The sequence below is a fragment of the Salarias fasciatus genome, chromosome 13 (assembly GCF_902148845.1).
Source record: "Salarias fasciatus chromosome 13, fSalaFa1.1, whole genome shotgun sequence".
NCBI lineage: Eukaryota > Metazoa > Chordata > Actinopteri > Blenniiformes > Blenniidae > Salarias > Salarias fasciatus.
The window spans coordinates 24,885,385-24,904,168 of record NC_043757.1 but is presented as its reverse complement, the minus strand read 5'-3'; the positions used below and the strand labels follow the sequence as shown (position 1 = coordinate 24,904,168).

At 47.2% G+C, this 18,784-nt stretch overlaps 2 protein-coding genes across 2 annotated transcripts; one reads left to right on the top strand and one right to left on the bottom strand.

Annotated features, from left to right (window-relative positions):
* The first annotated feature begins 8,820 nt into the window (after positions 1 to 8,820).
* On the top strand, positions 8,821 to 12,735 carry LOC115399748 (alpha-internexin-like). The gene is made up of 5 exons (XM_030107287.1): positions 8,821 to 9,123; positions 9,216 to 9,446; positions 9,527 to 10,054; positions 11,215 to 11,339; positions 12,540 to 12,735. Exons 1-5 carry the CDS (start codon positions 8,821 to 8,823, stop codon positions 12,727 to 12,729), a joined length of 1,377 nt encoding a protein of 458 aa, XP_029963147.1. The 3' UTR covers positions 12,730 to 12,735.
* Positions 12,736 to 13,600: 865 nt separating this feature from the next.
* On the bottom strand, positions 13,601 to 18,207 carry pcgf6 (polycomb group ring finger 6). Its single transcript, XM_030107591.1, has 10 exons — positions 17,980 to 18,207; positions 17,336 to 17,435; positions 17,104 to 17,200; positions 16,947 to 17,002; positions 16,804 to 16,863; positions 16,605 to 16,725; positions 16,193 to 16,220; positions 15,982 to 16,080; positions 14,582 to 14,668; positions 13,601 to 14,128 (listed from the first exon to the last, which is right to left on the bottom strand). The coding sequence occupies exons 1-10, from the start codon at positions 18,043 to 18,045 to the stop codon at positions 14,078 to 14,080; spliced, it is 765 nt and encodes a 254-aa protein (XP_029963451.1). The 5' UTR covers positions 18,046 to 18,207; the 3' UTR covers positions 13,601 to 14,077.
* Positions 18,208 to 18,784: the final 577 nt, after the last annotated feature.

The following is an 18,784-nucleotide window of genomic DNA, read 5'->3' as shown; positions in this document are numbered from 1 at the left end:
CGAGAAACTGAAGTAAAACTCAAAGAGCTGTTCTACTTTTCAGAAAGTTATTTTGAACTTAAACATAGTGGCTGGGCTCCCTTTCTTTTTTTTTAAATTTTTTTAAACAAAAGTCATTTTTCAAAAACGACCTGTCATTGCATTTTTCCACATTTTATGTATCAAAAGTATCAGTTTGAGTACTACTCGGTATCGGTGAGTACTGAAGATGAAGTACTCGTACTCGGTATCGGTATGGAAAAAAGCGGCATCGCACATCCCCACCAAACACCGACCCATTTAGCCGCGTGGCGACCTGGCGATGGCGACCGCCAGGCCGAGCTCGCCGCCGTCCTCGGAGGTGTCGTCTGCGGCGGAGTCCCAGGACCCGCGGAGCACCCGGAGGTCCCCGTCCCGCGGCCGCCTGGCCACCGCCACGTAGATGCCGAAAATGAGTCCGTTGTCCTCCTCCGCCCACTCCACTGGGGCCAACGTGGGCGAGGGCGGGCGGTCCCCGGGAGGGGCCTCCGGGCCAGGCGGCGACGGTGGCGGCCGGTGCGGCGGTTCCTCCTCCTCAGCGCCAGACCAGCAGGTCCTCCAGGGGGTGGAGGGTGTCCTGGATGCCATGGATGAGCACGTGGAGGTGCTCCACCGTCTGCGGCGGGCCCTGCGCCTCCTGCGCCACAGCTGTAGGAGTCGCCGCCGGATTCGCAACTGTAGTGCCAGGTCCTGGGCCTCCTCTTCATCCTCCTCATCGTCCTCGTCCCCCTGGTCGCCCTCCCTGGCATCCCCCTGCTCGTCGCCCTCTCCCTCAAGACGTACTTGCCCTGAAACGAAACAAGTGTTAGTAACACGGTCACGTCACGTGTGATACACATATCCAATCTATAAGACTATTCTGCAGACCCCTACCGGTGGTGAGCTGGGGGTTGTGCGAACTGCTGGACCCAGTGACTACGTTTACATGCTGCCAATGTTTGGGTTAGGGTTAGGTTAGAAGCCGCATCCTCCTGGACCAGCCCCTTACGTAGTTTTTCTCCGAGGAAGTCGGGGGTAGCGGCTAACCGCTCTGTCCTTCCTGCTCTCCCTGATGTAGGCGTCCCTGAGGCTCTTCCACCGCACTCTGCAAACCTCCTGTGAATGAACACACGACTAGTCAGCAATCAAAAGCAAGTAGTGCATGGATGTATAGTGCCAACACCGACTTTTGGCTAGGTAAAAAAGCAGGTGATCTAAACTAAATAGAAGTTGGGTTTTTCTAGTTACGTAGTGCTTCTCTTCAGGACCGGTTCCCGCTCCCTGGCCTACGTCACCATAGAAACGCTCTCTGATTGGTTTGACGCAAAATCACGACGCGTCAAAAGTTCAGATTTTCAACTTCAGCGTCGGACGCAAAACGCCCCGACAACGCGTCTGACGCGTCGCGTCGCTGGTGGAACGCGCGTTCCCATTTCTTTTCAATTATATTTTGACGCAAAATCGTGGAAAGAATTTGGCGGTGTGAACGCAGCTTTATAGTATTTTAAGAAAAGTGGAACTGATGTAAGGCTTTCAGTTACGCAGGCACTCTGACCCTGTTGTTATTTAATTTGTGCAAAACACAAGTCCTGTGCGGCCTTGTTGCAACATCTGGAGATGAACCAGGACCCCTGCTGGCTCCCCAGCATGATCACTGATGCCAGTGATTACAGAACCCCTCAAACCAAAACTAACCTCTGTGATAGATCACAGAGACGTGCTGGAAAATCCATCCTTTTCTGGTTTGTTTGTGCGTTTATTTCACAATTTATAAGCATTACAAAACTGTAACTTACAAAAACTGCATTGCATATTGTGAAAATGGACACCCTAGAAGCTTGGAGCTTTTCAACAGGGGTCCAACCCACCACCAAGTAATTGCACTGTGTACAGTCTGAGTTCAAACTCTAGGTCATTACAAGTAATGTCAGAAAAAAAAAAATAAATAAAACATCACAGTGCACACAATGACAGAGTGAGTGGTTAAGGTCATATTATGTACTGTGGTTGGTCCGAGGCAAGTGTAAGTCCATACCATAATAATCTGTAACACGAAAGAATAGTTATTATTAATCAATTTTACCCACTCATTATTGTCTCATCCAGCATAGTTCTCCAGAAGCCTTTGTTTTAACTTTCTTTTAAATATAGATAGAGTGGCAGAATTTTGCAGATCACTTTCCAACTCATTCCATATCCGAGGCCCTCTATAACATACACCAAAGCCAGTGATTTGTAGTGTTCTATTTTTCCCTCTATAAAGGAACTTTTGTCTGGTGTCATGTTGATGAGAGGGTAGGGATAATGAAAGGAGCTCAGTCAATCTATTGTTCAACCCATAGATAACTTTATAAACTAAAGAAGCATTATGATAGAGATTAATTTCAGGGAGTCTTAATAGTCTATATCTATGAAAAGTGGGTCACTGGGAGCGTTGTAAGAAGCCCAAGAAATGGCTCTCACTGCTTCTTTTTGCAATATGAGTAGTTTTGTAGTGTATGTTGGATATGTATTAGTCCAGACAACATTGCAATAATTTAAATGAGGCTCCAATAGTGACCTGTACAGAGTCAACAGTGCTTCGACCATGGACCATGTCCACCCCCTACTGGCCTCCAATGAAATCCCACCACATCATAAACACAGTGCAGCCTATAATATGACTCCACTGACAATATTCTCCAACAGAGATGCATTTATGCAGCAGAACATCACGAGACATTCAAATCGTGTGACATTTGTTTTCATCTGCAGCCTGTGTTTCGTTTCTGCATGCTAAATCTGTACTTTTCTTACCATAATAAACTGATAGTATAACACATTTTTAAAATGTGATGTGAATTTTGCATATTTTATTAAAAAACTTAAGGAAAGATGATCTTCTGAAAAATGTCTAAACCTGAATTTTTGTAGAGTGAGCACAATGAGAGCATGGAGTGAAACACATGGTGCTGACAGATTCCGCTCCACTCAGCCTCTCGCCTCCGATCCTCTCCTTTTTGGGAGCATCTGCAAATCTGGCTTCTGGTCTGGATGTTTGGCAGAACTGAAGTTTGATTGCCTTTGGAAATCTTGATTCGCTGAAGGCCAATGAAAAAAAACAAGGAGATTGAAGACTTCACTGGTGGAGTGTAGATGTGTGAAATAGATTGTTGAGTCATAAGTTGATTGTTACCTTTAGAGCTTCCTCAGGCACTGTAAACTGTAATCTTGTCACCTTGAACAGGTTGGTATGTGAAGAAGAACAGTTAAGGAAGCAGCAGGTAATGCAAGGAAAACATGGGCAAGCACTAATTTATCACATCACACCTGAAATATTTCTGTATATGAAGTTCACAACAACAATTTAGCATCTCAGTCAGGATTTATCCAGCATTGCTCCTTTCAGAATGACAAACCCACAGGAGGATGTGCAGATGTTACACACTTTCAAAGGATATCATTTCCAAAACGGAGCGTGTCCTCCATCGTTGGAGTGACACACATCTGCTCCTTAATGCGGACGTCATTTACAAATGTCTGCAGATTGAAGATGAACACCAGTCAAACATAAACATGAACATTTAAACATAATCTGGCAGCTTAGTCTATAAGAAATATTTTTATTTATTTTATTTACAAAGTTACCTATGAAAGTATTTTAGGTCTGATCTACATAATGTACTTCTGTAATATTCTGAAATACACTTTTACAAATATCTATATTATACATCAACATGCATCTATTGAACATATGGTACACTCACCTAAGATTAAGCATTGTTCCTTATGCAGCTACATGTTGAAAAAAGTGTGAATCCCCTGTACTGTGCAGTCGTTTATACATGTGCGAATCACTGATTTGTGTTGACTTCACAAACACAGTGAAGTTGAAGGAAGTTTTAAATACCAAACCTTCCTTTGCCTACTTCATAAAAAATGATCTCAGAAGTGTGAACTTCAATGTCCCAACATGACTTCAGAGTAGTGTGTACTTGTAGCGGGCGGGCGATGTGTCTTCTGCTTTACCTTGTAGCTGTTTCTCTGCTCTATTCAGTTCAAGCATACTTCAGCCAATCAGTAGGCTGGTTAGCTTTAGCTCTTTAGCTCTATAGTCTCTACACGCAAAGACACGCGAAAACGTCTTTTCCTGTTAGAAACTCACCAAGCGCAGACTCTTGCTCGATTGTTGTAATACTTGTTTTTTTTTGGCTATAATTTTACTTATTGCAGCTTTCAGACAATGGTTAAAGTTTATCTCCGTAATCTCCGCTATGCAGTGGGGGGGGGGGCTCAGGGGAGCGCGCTGCTGCTCGTGACGTCACAGAACAGACAGAAATCTTCACGGTAGGGGAGGGGCTGCCTCTCTTATGCTACGTTCACACCGAAAGCGTCGCGGGCGTCGTGAGCGTCGCTTTTCTATGCAAAGTCGATGGTGGACGAGCGTCGTGGAGCGGCGGGCGGCGGGGCGGCGCATCAGGAGCGTCATGAGCGTCGCTTTTCCAGCGTTTCGAGCGTCGACGCCCACGACGCTCGTCCCCGGCGTCAGGAGCGTCGTGAGCGTCGCTTTTTGAGAGTTGGGAAAACTGAACTTTCGACGTGCTGCCGCTGAGCGTCAACCAATCAGAGACGATCCCTCCGGTGCTACGTCACTACGAGTGATCCGAGCACCGATGCGGGCCAGCCAGTGTTGCTAACTTGACGACTTTCTCGCTAAATCTGGCGACTTTCCAAAGCCTCTTGGCGACGTTTTTTTGTCAAAAGCAACTAGTGACAAATATAGCAACCTTCTCTGGTGCTCTGGAGACGTGACAGGACGTGTCGTTGCTGTCGTCAATGAGCAGCGGGTGCTGCGTGAGCCCCTCCCCCGTCCCAAAGCGCTCACAAGCGGTCAGTCTCAGCAGCGCTCCCCGCTGCAGTCAGAGCAGAGAGGAGCAGACCAGCCAATAGCGACTTTTCCGACGACGACGCGGTCTAGCTTTATTTAACAAATAAAGCCAAGCCGCTCTCCTGATGCGATCCGCCATAGCTGGAAACAGAAATCAGCCTCCTGCGCGCCAATTAACTGACGTGCATCAAGAGCGTCGCGAGCGTCGCGAGCTTTGTGACCACCCGGTGTCAAGCGTCGTGTTTAAAGCGTCACAAGCGTCAGCTTCGAGGCGTCCCAAGCGTCGACGACGCCCGGGACGCGTTCGGTGTGAATGCAGCATTATGGTGCATTCACACTGGACGCGTCGCAAGCATCGTGAGCGGCGCTTTTCTATGCAAAGTCTATGGTGGACGAGCGTCGTGGAGCGGCGGGCGGCGGGCGGCGCATCAGGAGCGTCATGAGCGTCGCTTTTCCAGCGTTTCGAGCGTCGACGCCCACGACGCTCGTCCCCGGCGTCAAGAGCGTCGTGAGCGTCGCTTTTTGAGAGTTGGGAAAACTGAACTTTCGACGCGCTGCCGCTGAGCGTCAACCAATCAGAGACGATCCCTCCGGTGCTACGTCACTACGAGTGATCCGAGCACCGATGCGGGCCAGCCAGTGTTGCTAACTTGACGACTTTCTCGCTAAATCTGGCGACTTTCCAAAGCCTCTTGGCGACGTTTTTTTGTCAAAAGCAACTAGCGACAAATCTAGCAACCTTCTCTGGTGCTCTGGAGACGTGACAGGACGTCTCGTTGCTGTTGTCAATGAGCAGCAGGTGCTGCGTGAGCCCCTCCCCCGTCCCAAAGCGCTCACAAGCGGTCAGTCTCAGCAGCGCTCCCCGCTGCAGTCAGAGCAGAGAGGAGCAGAGCGGAGCAGAGCAGCCAATAGCGACTTTAACGACGAAGACGCGGTCTAGCTTTATTTAACAAATAAAGCCAAGCCGCTCTCCTGATGCGATCCGCCATAGCTGGAAACAGAAATCAGCCTCCATCCTCCAATTAACTGACGTGCATCAAGAGCGTCGCGAGCGTCGCGAGCTTTGTGACCACCCGGTGTCAAGCGTCGTGTTTAAAGCGTCACAAGCGTCAGCTTCGAGGCGTCCCGAGCGTCGACGACGCCCGCGACGCGTCCGGTGTGAATGCACCATTAGCGGCACGAAGGAAAAAACGCTTTGGGGGTGTTTTTGATGAGTGAATAACTATATAACAAGGTTAAAACATACAAAAGGTTAATTTTGTATGATGCAGTCCCTTTAAAGCTCCTGTCGGTAAAATCCTTCGTGATTAACGGAGCTCCCCGAAATCGGCTCCGGAAACGCAAACAGGACGCAAAAGAGGCAGAAAGCAGGAGAAATACTTGAAAAGGCTCCTTTAAAGTCTAATCTATGAGATAAAAGACACATTTTAAAAGCTAACGGGCTACATTAGCACGGTAAAGCTAGCAGCTAAAAGACACGTACCTTACCTCCTCGAGACCAGGAGCAAAGTGACCGGATGTAAGTGACGGGAAGAGGCGCGAAAGGAGCGTCAACCAATCAGTGTCAAGCTCCAGTCTTAATGTCCAATAGCAGAGAGTGCCTCTCGCTTTGCTGTCCAATCAGAGTCCAGAAACACTTCTCAGCAGTGGATGAGCTCAGGAGCCAGCAGTGTTTCATGCATTGGCTCAAGAAATGGCGTTGTTTGAGAACCAGAGGCGAAATTGAAAGTAGTTGTTTTTATTTTTTATTTTTCCTTCCTTTTCTGAGTCACAAGTAGAGCTGGAACTTCTGGCTCTTTGAAGGGAGCCAATTTGAAAGAGCTGTTCAAAAGACTGGCAACTTTTTTTCTTTTGTGATTCAAATTTTATTAAGTTTTAATTTTTATAATAACAAACAGAACTACAAAAACAAAAAGATGTTTTTGAAGGAAAAAAGAGAAAAAGAAAAAGAACAAAAAGAATGGGCAGGTCAGCAAGTGACTAAACATATTTCTATATTATGTACACACACACACACACACACACACACACACACACACACACACACACACACACACACACACACACACACACACACACACACACACACTACATGAAGGGCAGTCCATGATCCCAGGTACAGCACAAGCATTGCTGAAGCACATTTTTATCAAATCAGTATTGTCTTTACACATTCTAGCTTTCTGTCTGTAATATAAATCTGCCAAAACTATCCATTGTTGGTTGATTACGTCAGTTTGACTGTTCAAATCTCCCCAACATCTTCTCACGTTACTGCTCCCATCATCTTTGTTTTTCACATATTCAGCCTGGGGATTTTGGGGATCTCTCCAACACTCCAGAATTGTCTTTGCACAGGTTATTAGGCCAGTTTTCAATATTGTAAAGATACATTTGCTTAAATGTGGTACCACAGTTTTGTCCCATAGGAGACAGTCTTGGTGATCTGGGAAGTTCACAGTTCAGCCATTTACCAAAACTATCTAAAGAAGTTTCCCAAAAGACTGGCTCCTTGACAAACAGCACTTGACTCTATTAGAGACACCAACCTCATCAGTGTGGAGTCAGTCTGCTATTTTCTGACATCTGAGTCTGTTACAGTCGGTTATGAGTTTTTGTTTATGCATCAATATGAAACTTCCTGAGCTGCATTCGCCTCATGTTAAAGGTTAAATGCGTTTTTTGTGGCTCCAGAACAACTTGGCTGAAAGTCACAAAATTTGCTCTTTTGGTCATTAAAGTTGCAGAACCCCTGCTCAGAAGTGACCAGATGCTTTAATTCTGTAGATGAACATATGAATATGAGTGAATGCAAACTGTCTCCTGGATGCTAAATCAAGAGTTGGTGGTTTGACTGCATACTGAATGAGAGACGTGACCTCTGAACAACACATCTGTCAAGGTCAGGCTTTTTTCAAATAATCGCTCCATTCCAGCTCCGGTTTACCTTCACAACCTCTGGAGCCAGGTAAAGCTGAGTGGGGTTGTCCACGAGGTAGCTCTGGTAGCCTGTGAACTGTGAGGAAAAAGCCAAACACAATGTACAGTCAGTGCTGTCACCTTCAATAGCATGAATCCTGATTAATTCATGGAGGGCTGTCAGCAGTTATTTTTTTTAAATTGCAATAATTCACAGAATTAGGGCAAGGTTTAGCTCAAAGAACAGAAATATGAGAGAAAACTCATTTTCCCGTCATTGAGGCTTCATTGTTTCTCCTCCCTCTTCAGTCCAGGCGAATTCTGAGGATTAGATACTTCATCTGAAGCCAAACATCCGTGGCGTCAACTGTTCAAAAAACTGGGACTGGCCTTCCCTTGAGCAGCTCAACTTTAAACTGTTGGATGGTTCAAATCCCACATTAGTGTTTTCTGATGTGAAGCTGCTCCACTGAAGTTAGAAGATTTAGAAAAAGACATTTTTGTGAATTCAACTGGTGATTTCGTGCTGACTTCAAGTTAACAAATGATGCAATTAATCAAGATTAATTGTGGTCACAGTTGCAATTAATAAGTTAAAAGAAACTTTTATCGATTGACAGCAATAATTACAATAGAACTGTTTTCTATCCTATGTTTTCATCCCCTCTTACTCTTATCTTTCTGTTTCTGACGCTATGAGTCTCAGATCTTCCTGAAGGTCATTTGATCAGAGGTCAGCAGGTGTTCAGTGTCACACAAGCTTTCCGCCGTCCTCTTTACGCACAGAGGTTCACTGACCTGGATGAAAGAGTTGGGTTAGAATAAAACTGATCAGAGTCTGATTAGGTTTTTCTTTTCTTTTTTTTTTGTAATCCAAGTAGTAAATCCTGCATTAACTTTACTCCGGTGCGCTGCAGTAACGCAGTTCCTCCGTGCGTAAAAGCTGCTGGCTCCGCCCGGCGCGCCGCAGCGTGCGGTCCATAAGCTCCCGCAAAGCTCCTTAAGTCGCGCACTCCTGTGTCAGAGCCCCGGCGAAGATGAGCTACACGGAGCGCTACACCTCCTCCTCCTACCGGAGGATTTTCGGAGACTCGCCCCGGTTCCCCGTCGCCTCCTCCCGCATGAGCAGCGCGTCTCTCCGGGGCGCCCCGGGGCTCCGGTCCCCGGCGGCGGCGGCGGCGGCGTCCCGCAGCAGCGCCTCCTCCGTCAGCCTCTACAGACGCACCGGACGCGCCTCCTCCTTCTCTCCGGTACCGGCAGGCTCCCTGGACCTGACGCAGACCTCCGTGGTCAACAATGAGCTGAAAGTCATCAGGACCAACGAGAAGGAGCAGCTGCAGGTGAGCCTCAGCCAGATTGTTCAGAATGACGGGAGTCTGGAACCTCAAGCTTCATTTCAGCTTACTTGAGGACTCTCTGACTGTCTCTGCAGGGTCTGAACGACCGATTCGCCATGTTCATCGATAAAGTCAGACACCTGGAGCAGCAGAACAAGGTGCTGGAGACGGAGCTGGTGGGTCTGCGGCAGAAGCAGAGCGAGCCGTCCCGGGTGGCCGGTCTGTACCAGCAGGAGATGAGGGACCTGCGCTCCCAGCTGGAGGATCTGAGCCGGGACAAGAACCGCATCCTCATCGAGAGGAACAACATGGAGGAGGAGCTGGAGGTGAGAACCAGCAGGGAGGGCGACAGGACGCTGCAGGCCTCGGTCGCTGTCCTTTCTCATAAACTCACGACTCATTTCAGAAACTCAACGTGAAGTTTGAGGAGGAAGTGAGGGCGCGGGAGGAGGCCGAGCAGACCCTGAGGTCTTTCAGGAAGGATGTCGACGACGCCGCGGCCGTCCGCCTGGACCTGGAGCGCCGGGTGGAGTCGCTGATGGACGAGATCTCCTTCCTCAAGAAGGTGCACGAAGAGGAAATTCAGGAGCTGAGCAGCCTGATGGAGGCGCAGCAGGTCTCGGTGGAGCTGGAGCTCGCCAAGCCCGACCTGACCTCGGCCCTGAAGGAGATCCGCAACCAGTACGAGTCCATCGCCTCCAAGAACCTGCAGTCGGCCGAGGAGTGGTACAAGGGCAAGTTCGCCAGCCTGACCGAGCAGGCCACCAGGAGCAACGAGGCCATGAGGGCCAGCAGGGAGGAGATGAGCGAGTTCCGGAGGCAGCTGCAGTCCAAGACCATCGAGATCGAGACCCTGAGGGGCGCCAACGAGTCTCTGGAGAGGCAGATCACGGAGATGGAGGACACGCACAACGCCGAGATCACAGCCATGCAGGCAAGTGAGCGCTGGATCGTAGAAAGCTCCTGTTCGAGTTCAAGTGGTACAACCACAATAATCAACCGGGAATTCATACTAATTCAATCAGAAGTGAGGTTTGGTCACATAGACAACTTTAAATCTGATTCCTGGAGTCATGAACTTCAGCAGAACCCTGAATTTGACCTGTGATGTCCGTAAACATGCCGGTAATGGATTATCCTGTAGATCTTGGGACTGCGTGGGCTGAGGGCCACATGGGCCCTCTTCAGTGAAAACATTGTAATAAATCCAAGAAAGTCACTAAAACAGAGCTATATCTGTTTTACTTGTAGCTCACTCGTCATATGTCTCAACAGTATCTCTTCACATGTACTCTATATGCTTCAGTCACTTCTTAAAGGAGCTCTAGACTGGAATTTATACACTGATAGAATTTCAGAGACTTAATTCTTCCATCAAAATGTATTTATAGGCCAATAAATATCAGATGTGTTCATTATCAGACGTACACTTAACTCTGGTATTACCTGCTCCCGTGGAGCAGCCTCGCTGGCACAGTCTTTGCTTGCCGCCTACAACTGCAGAATAATAGGATTGGGAGTGAGCAGATTTCGAGGGTCAAGTTCATCTTCAGTTATGTCACAGCCTGAGAGGAGCTTTGGGCTCACAGCAGGGTGTCCCCAACTTTTCAGTTTAATTCTCTTAAATCAAGCCTTTTTATCTTGATGAAATATAATATTTAAGTGAATTTATCTTAAATCAAGTAAACTGAGACATTTTCACTCAAAACAAGTTTAAAAAACTTGCTCAGCTTTGGAGTTTTTGCAGTGTTGGCCCAGAGGGTTGAAAGTGTTGGACTCTCTCAGATAACTGTGATTCAGGTTCAACATGAAGTCAAGACTGTAAGACTGACCGTAACACCTCTTAGTGAGCTGACCTTGCGTGTCTGGAGATTAACTTCTGACCTGTTAAATCGGATACAGGAAGGCCACCTGCCTTCACTGGCTTTTTACAGAAACCAAAGCTCAGTTAATTAACTCTGCAAGGATATTTTACAAGTATCTCCAGCAGACAGCATGCGGCCTACTGATGCTCAGAGAAAAAACACGCAGCAGCAGACTTTAATCTTTGATTGCTAACACTCTGGAAATCCCGTCTCTTTCTGATTGGAACAGGACACGATCGGGCACCTGGACTCGGAGCTGAGGAACCTGAAGGGAGAGATGGCCCAGCACCTGAGAGAGTACCAGGACCTGCTCAACGTCAAGATGGCCTTGGACATAGAGATAGCTGCTTACAGGTGCAGGCTGAGTCTTGGTCAACCTTAAGTGCTGCTGGCATAGAAATACCTCATCCAGTCTTGTTTTAAGACATAAATATACTCTACTTTCACTATTACAATGTGTTCGATGTGGTTTTTCTACAATGAAATTAAATTACCTGCAATATGAATTCATGAAATTAATGTAGCTATAAAATCTACTCACCTCTCTGGATCTTAACCTGCTTTTTCAAAAATAGAGGAATCGTCTGCATATTTTTTTTTTTTTTTTGGACCAGAAATAACTGTAAAGCCTGGATTCACATCAGAAGAGAAATCCAGCTGGCTATTTCAAGCAGAAACGCAATCAGTGAACTGAAGTTCATCTGGAACGGCGTTTCCAGGAACTGTTGTAAGAAGACTGTGTCTGGAGGATCTTTTCTTATCGGGGAAATGAAGGGCAGAGCTGCTCAGACCGTCCTGTCTCCTGCAACATCGACCTGATCTCCATGTAAACAAAGAAATATTATCATTTCAGTGGGTTCTGGGCCCACTTCAGGGCCTCTTTCAAGTTGGTTAAGCCTGGTACAGCTCTACGGGGCATCAATCAGAAGAAACAGCGGTTATTCTTTGAGTAAATTTCCGGATAGTTGGTCTCTGCAAGTAGAGTCAAAGCCACCACCCTGCGAAGGGAAACACATCTCAGCCTCTCGCATCCGGAGTCTGACCCAAAGTTCACGACCGTAGGTGAGGGATGGGGCTTAGCAACGGCATTACGGCTGCAGCTTGCTCCGCCCAGCAGTCGATCCCACGTCACCCGGCTCCCACCACTCATCACTAAGACCCTGAGAGACTCCTCTGCCCGTCGCCTGAAGAGGGCACGCCACCCCACAGAAACATGGACTCAGACTCTTCTATAGAGCCCAGAGACAGACACGTCAGAGTGGTGGTAGGACGGGTTCTAAGTCAGCAGAGGCTTCACATGACGTCCTCATCGGTGGAGACACAGAACCGGGTCAATACTGACAAGGTTATATAACGCCAGAGCAGCGCTGAGCGAACGCTGCACATCGACACCTTTCGGTTCGGACCCCGATAAAGACCGATCGCACTTGGGTTTTTAGGCAGTTTCACTCAGTGTGATTATTCAAGAAAGAGAAAACTTCCAAGGTGGTGACAGTTTTGATTCGATGGGAGTGTGTGCGGCCTGACGTTTGTTTTTCCTTTGACCCCCGTCAGGAAACTGCTGGAGGGGGAGGAGACCCACTTCAACTCGGGGGTGTCGTTCGGCGCTGCCAGCTACAGCTACCAGCCCCGGGCCTCGGCCGGCGCGTCCCGGGGCAGCCAGAGGGAGAAGGACGGAGCCCGGAAGGAGAGCTTCAAAGAGGTGGGCGAGGACAAAGACGAGGCCGACATCAACTCCAACTGACGGCGGGCGGAAAGGAAGAGGGCGGCGTCCCGCTCACGTGTGAGACGTTCACAGGCCCTTCACACATTTGGAAAGTCTAGCTCTTCGGCCCCGTTGACACGACGACGGTTTCAAGTGAAAATGGAAAACTTTGTGTTTTAAGTCTTAGTTTTTGGTTTTCGTCTGTTTTCACAAAAACGGCGTTGTGGAAAACGTTTCCACCTGAAACGTTGTCATGTGAACGGGGCCTAATCGTAGCTCTGCTGTGTTGTTGGTGTGTAGCGTGATCGTCACTCAGCCACTGCTGTTTCTGTCATTTTATGTCCAGTAAAGACGTTTTTGTTTTCTGTGAGATGAGACACTTTCCACCATCAGGGCCTGTTGAGATAAGAAGATGAATGAATGGATGAAGGATAATGTCTTCATGATAATTATGAATCTGGAAACCTTTAAGGAGCTGGACTTCGACACGATAATGAACGCTGACGCTCAAACAGAGGAAAACCAAATGCGGGTTTGTGATTCTGTAGGTGGAGAAGTTGCTCATTTTACCCATTTTTGACCTCGTTACGGCGGTCGACTGGTTAACAGCTACTAATAAACACGACATGGAAAGTACGACTTCGACTTTTGAGGTTAACCAATCTGTTTGAAAATGCATTAAATAAAATGTGATTGAGTAACGTATTCCACTCTGAACTAATCACACACACTGCTGCCTCAGAGGGGAATCAACAGGAGATTCATAAAAGAATAATAACGGTTTTGGTGAAAGCATGAAAACCAAGGAATTAATATCTGATAGTGAAGGTAGAAACAGAAAACACTCAAAACCTTGTGCTTAACTTCGATGTTTGAACACAAAAAACCCGATGCATCAGAAATCTTTAGCAATTTTATTAAATTCAACAAAACCAAGTAGAAGGTTTTATTAAAATCCTTCTTCAAAAAGAGTTAATTCACAGTCCCTTTTGTTCTGTTTAGAAAAGTTACCGACTGGTAAATGGACGTCTCTGCCATATAAACACTGTAAACAGACAGACACCTTTGGTTGTGGCAGTTCTTCTGCTCCAAGCCCTTTTAAATTACAGCAATTCAAGTCAAAGAATGGAAAGGAGAATGAGAACCAGTGAGGAAAATACAGTAAATCAATCCAGTTTCAGCAGCAGCAGCAGCAGCAGCTATTTGTCTGAACTCAAGCTTCCAGCGCCTCGCCGGCGCCTCTCTGGTCTCTCTGCGTTTTCGTTGGTTTGAGCTTCGTGAGCGACCCGAGACGGTTTCCAGCTCGTCCGCGGTTCTGGTGCCGGCATGTAAACAGGACTCCCCGTTAAACGGGAGTCTGGGAATGAAGGGGGTGCGGCCGGGGAGTTCAGGGCGGGGTGGGCAGGACCAGGCCGAAGTGCAGCACCAGCAGACCGTCCTGATGAGGAGGACGAGGAGAGGAAGAGACGGGAGAGGAAGACTTCCATCATCAAAGTTAAGTGATGTAAAAAGTGATAATCTCCGAAATTTCTGGGTGGTTTGGCGGCCGGATTGGAGCCTCTTGCGGGCCAGTTTTGGTCCGCGGACCTTATGTTTGACCCCTCTGATAAGACATTTTCATTATTTAAAGATTAAATGTATCGGTTATAAAGGCACTATCATCCATCGTAATAAAGACAGGTGACAACAGAACACTTGGTTATATGTTACATGAATTAGTCTTCTAATAGAGGAAGTTCTTCTAAAGGTCGTCGGTGGAAGACGCTGGAGGCAAAATGGATATTTCATGTTGATGTTTGGAAAAAGAAAACGAAAAAACACCAAAATCCCTGTTCTGAAGTCTTGCTGTTTCACAGAACAGCTCGTCAGAGAGCATTTTCAAGGTTCTCACCTGCATGGCGTCTTCGCCCACTGAGCTCTGGATGTCTCTGAGGGACTGGTAGTGGTCCAGGAGGTGATCTCCACAAACCACGTCCACCTGCGGGACACGAGGAGGACACTCTTCACAACAGCGTCTGTGCTTCATGCTCTCAACCCAAACCTGCTCCAAATGACTCTAAACTCAGAGAATTCATGGAACCGTCCCTCCGCTGATGCTCTCAGGTGAGTGAAGGCGGGGTGCAGTCTGGACAGGTCGCCAGTGCAGAGCCGCACGTTAACCCCCGACACGTTTCTGGCTTCTGCTCGGTCTCCGTACTGGACGAAGGAAGACGTTGGCGGTCTGGAGCCGTGCAGCGTAAGCTGCTAATCCTCCTCCACCTGTTACTAAATACGAAACGCAGCGAGCGCTCCACACACCGGCGCTCTGACGGAGCCTCGTGTTGGAAGGACCGGGGCCTTCTGGTCGAGCCGTCCGCTCCTCTGATGGAGCCATAATTTGATTAGTCAGATTAGGCCGGTCCAGAAGGAGAGTCGGAGGTTTTGGCCCATTTATACTGAACTTTGCTCTCCGTCTTCGCCTGGTTCCAGCTGCCTCTGGGGAAGTCTTTCAGGATCAGATGGAACAAATGATGGAAAAGACTTTTCAAATAAGCAAGAAAATTGGGAAAACGGATTGTCAGATGTGTGCGAGTTGGAGGCGTTTGCTCTGAAAGAGGAGCTGACAGTGTGAGAAGACGAGGGCAGTTTCACTCTGGAGTTTGGAGAGATGGAATTCACACCAGATGTTCCCAAACTGATTTAACAATGTGGAATCTCCACGTACCACAGTACGACAGCACGAGACACTCCTACTCCTAGAGTGAAACTAAAGGGCAGCTTTTATTCATTTTCAAAAACATCAATGAATTTCCGTCACTCACCACTAGAGGGAGCGTCACACAGTTTGAGAATTAAAGCCTTTTTACCACAACATTTTTCAAAATTGATCCAAAACGTGGACCTTTGTGAAAATGTTGCAGATCTGTTCACACCGCGGAAAAGCTGCTCCTGCACATGCACACCACGGCCACAGTAAACAGTTCTTCTGCACATGTGAGAGTAGACGGACAATAACAACAATGGCGGCCTCCAGAGAGTCAGCATCACGGTGTAACAACCAATAATATAAAGAAGGGGGAAAAAAGTAATCCTTTTGGCCATTATGAATGTAATTAAGTCAATAACATGATAACTTGCAGATAATTTACTGAAATAAAAAATTTATTATTTATTTCCCTGGTCTTGACGCCGCTCTGAGGACGCTGGGAGGCGGTCATGTGACCACGCCTCCGCTCAGAGGCGGCGAGGAGCCCGGGCTGCTGCTCACCGCCTCTGTGAGCGGATTAGTGGTTAAGCCGCCGGCAGACTCACCTGGCACGTCGAGCTCAGCTCCATCTTCTTCCTGATGTACATCTCCAAGTGGCGAATGGTGGCGTTCCCCGACACCTGGATGTAGCGCCTCTCCAGCGGCTGAGCATGAAGAGAAAGTCGTCCACAATCAAAGAAATCTACCAGGAACTGCTCTAACTTCACTTCTGTGAATGTATCTTAATAACCGAGTGGATTTTCGGTCAGGTTTTACCTTATAGTTGCTGATTCCCTCTTCAGCCCTGAAAACAGCACAAAGGTGATCAGACTGTGTCACCATGCGAGCCTGAAATGAGGATCAATAGCACCGCCTGCAGGATGGTCGGTGTAGCAGCACGCTGAACAGAGCTCCAAGAGAGCTCCAGAATAAATCGTTGAAAATGGTGAGGAAAGCTTTCAGCTGCTCCTCTGTGAGCAGATTATCATCAGGAAAAATGAAGCAACTTTCAACAAACATCATTTCAACTGACGGAATAAGAAAAGTGTCTAAAACGTCAACATAAATTTCATTTATTGAAGATGTAATGACAGTCATGCACGGAACCACAATGATCCGTGTGTGTGTGTGTGTGTGTGTGTGTGTGTGTGTGTGTGTGGTATCAGACACATATCACTCCGATCCTCACCCCACGAAGACCAGGAACAGGGACACATCCAGCTCCGGGGGAATGGTGAACACAGACTGGGGGGCGTTGTCCTTCTTCTGCCTCTTCACGGGCTCCACGGCAGCCGGGGGGAACGCCGCCGCTGCAGGGGGCAGAGAGAGAGGAGAGTGATGCACGTGCACTCGGCTCCTCACACTGCTGTGCTTGTGTAAGCTCTCACCTGGTTTGGGAACCTGCAGCCCTCGTTCTTTGTAGAACTGACACATCTGTTCTCGCTCAACTGCAGCAAGAGTGAAGAAAGAAGAGCTCACGTTCAAATACAGAAATCATTCATCCATCCAGGCTGGATGTCGGAGCACCTACAGTCTTCCAGTAAGGGGACCATTTTGTACACGATGTCCTGCAGCTGCCTGTCCGGCCTGCGGGAAAAGCAAAGGAAGTGTCCTCCATGAGACGCTCGGAATTTACTTAATACAACTGAATGCCTGTACACGAAGAAATCCCTTAAATGAAGACCCACCGGATGTTGTAGAGCGGCTGTGTCTGGTGCACCACGATGCTGCATGTGGGACAGCGGTTGCTGCAGAAGAAGTGCTTCACGATGCAGCTTTTACAGACTGGAAGGAGACAAAACAAGACGGGATCAGTAAAAAAAAAACACCACATGCATCATCCAGGTATCTCTCCTGATTTGTTGCTCTCGTTCCTCTAATGTGGGATCAGCAGGACTGTCTATGAGCGCTGAGACTCACACGTGTGCAGGCACTCCGTGATGGTGGTGGCATCGATGAGGAAGCCGCAGCACAGGGCGCAGCGGATGTACGGATAGAACTGGCTGAGAGGGAGCTTCGGCTGTGGACACAGAAAATGGCATTTAAGAAAGAAACTTCTGGAACATGGAATTAATAATATCTTCAATTAATTTCAAGGAAAGACGGGAAGTATGAAGTTTTGTGATGATTTGAGCTGCAGCAGGTGGTCATCAGATGAGGGGATCACTGTGTTTACAAAAGACAAAACACACTGCCATTCAATTCAACTGCTAAACATTAAAGACATTTGTAATGTTGTGCAGAGTGAGGGAATTTTAAATGTGTCATAACAATTAAGACCATTTATTTCAACAATAAAGAAATTCCTCTGCTGAATTATTTTAACAATATAACTCGTACTGGAGGATGTATTGATGAGTATGAGTCAGGTGAGGCCAGGAGAGCTGAAACATCCCGATGTACGTGAACGCAGCAGGAAATAAGCGTGCTTGACGAGCTCTGAGACGCTATAATAATAATAATAATAAAAATCCAGATACCCAAATTGGTCCAAAAAGACACTTCGGATATAAATAAAGAGCTTTAATGAGAGCTGAGGGTGGGAAATCGGACCCTGGGTTTACCTCGTCCTCCGAGTCGCTGTCAGACGCGTTCATGGAACTTCCGACCGGTGGTTGAAACGCGGCCATTAAACCTCAGAAAATCACGGTTCGTCTTCCCAACAGACCGGAAATTCTAAATTCACTTTAAACCTGTAGGGGTGAAATAATTCTGTGAGGAAAAACACTTTAAAATAAACTTAGAACGTCCTAATTTCATCAGCCCTGTTGATCCCGCACGCGGACACTTTCCCTCCGCTACACTGCATCAACATCCGGCGTGGCTCTTTCAGAATAAGAGCGACCTGCTCAACATAATGAATACTTTATGGAATACTTTATTAATTAATTAGTTACTCAGACGCTCAAATCAATATATCGACATTTATTGGTTTTGTGGTGGATTATAAGTTTAAATGGCATCAAATATGTTAAAAAAAACTACGTAGTAATATTGTAAATCTTACTTTGAAGTTACAGTGACGTTTCTTCCGGTGAGGAGGGGTCAGTGTAGGTTTGCGTTTAAAGGGATTTGTGTTTTGTTTCATGATGCAGGATAAAAAACATGTTTTTTATGTAATATAATGAGAGGTGCATCTTTTAACTTATTCCTGCAACTTGTCACAATAAGCGGTGTGTGTGTGTGTGTGTGTGTGTGTGTGTGTGTGTGTGTGTGTGTGTGTGTGTGTGCGTACGTGCGTACGCGGCAACGAGAATGCAGAAACCTCCCAGAATGACTCGTTTTGCTGTGACAAGTGCAACATAAATGAAATAGATTTTGTCCATTATATGTGAATTAAACATGGTCGTCAGTTGTGAGAATCTTCCA

Bases quoted from the DNA above. Each gene is read 5' to 3' on its own strand.
- LOC115399748 (XM_030107287.1), top strand. From the start codon at position 8,821: ATGAGCTACACGGAGCGCTACACCTCCTCCTCCTACCGGAGGATTTTC. The intron at 9,447-9,526 runs GTGAGAACCAGC...GACTCATTTCAG, and splicing joins ACATGGAGGAGGAGCTGGAG to AAACTCAACGTGAAGTTTGA. The intron at 11,340-12,539 runs GTGCAGGCTGAG...GACCCCCGTCAG, and splicing joins ATAGAGATAGCTGCTTACAG to GAAACTGCTGGAGGGGGAGG.
- pcgf6 (XM_030107591.1), bottom strand. From the start codon at position 18,045: ATGGCCGCGTTTCAACCACCGGTCGGAAGTTCCATGAACGCGTCTGAC. The intron at 17,436-17,979 runs GTAAACCCAGGG...CTGTGTCCACAG, and splicing joins ACAGCGACTCGGAGGACGAG to CCGAAGCTCCCTCTCAGCCA. The intron at 16,081-16,192 runs GTAAAACCTGAC...CTTCATGCTCAG, and splicing joins AGGGAATCAGCAACTATAAG to CCGCTGGAGAGGCGCTACAT.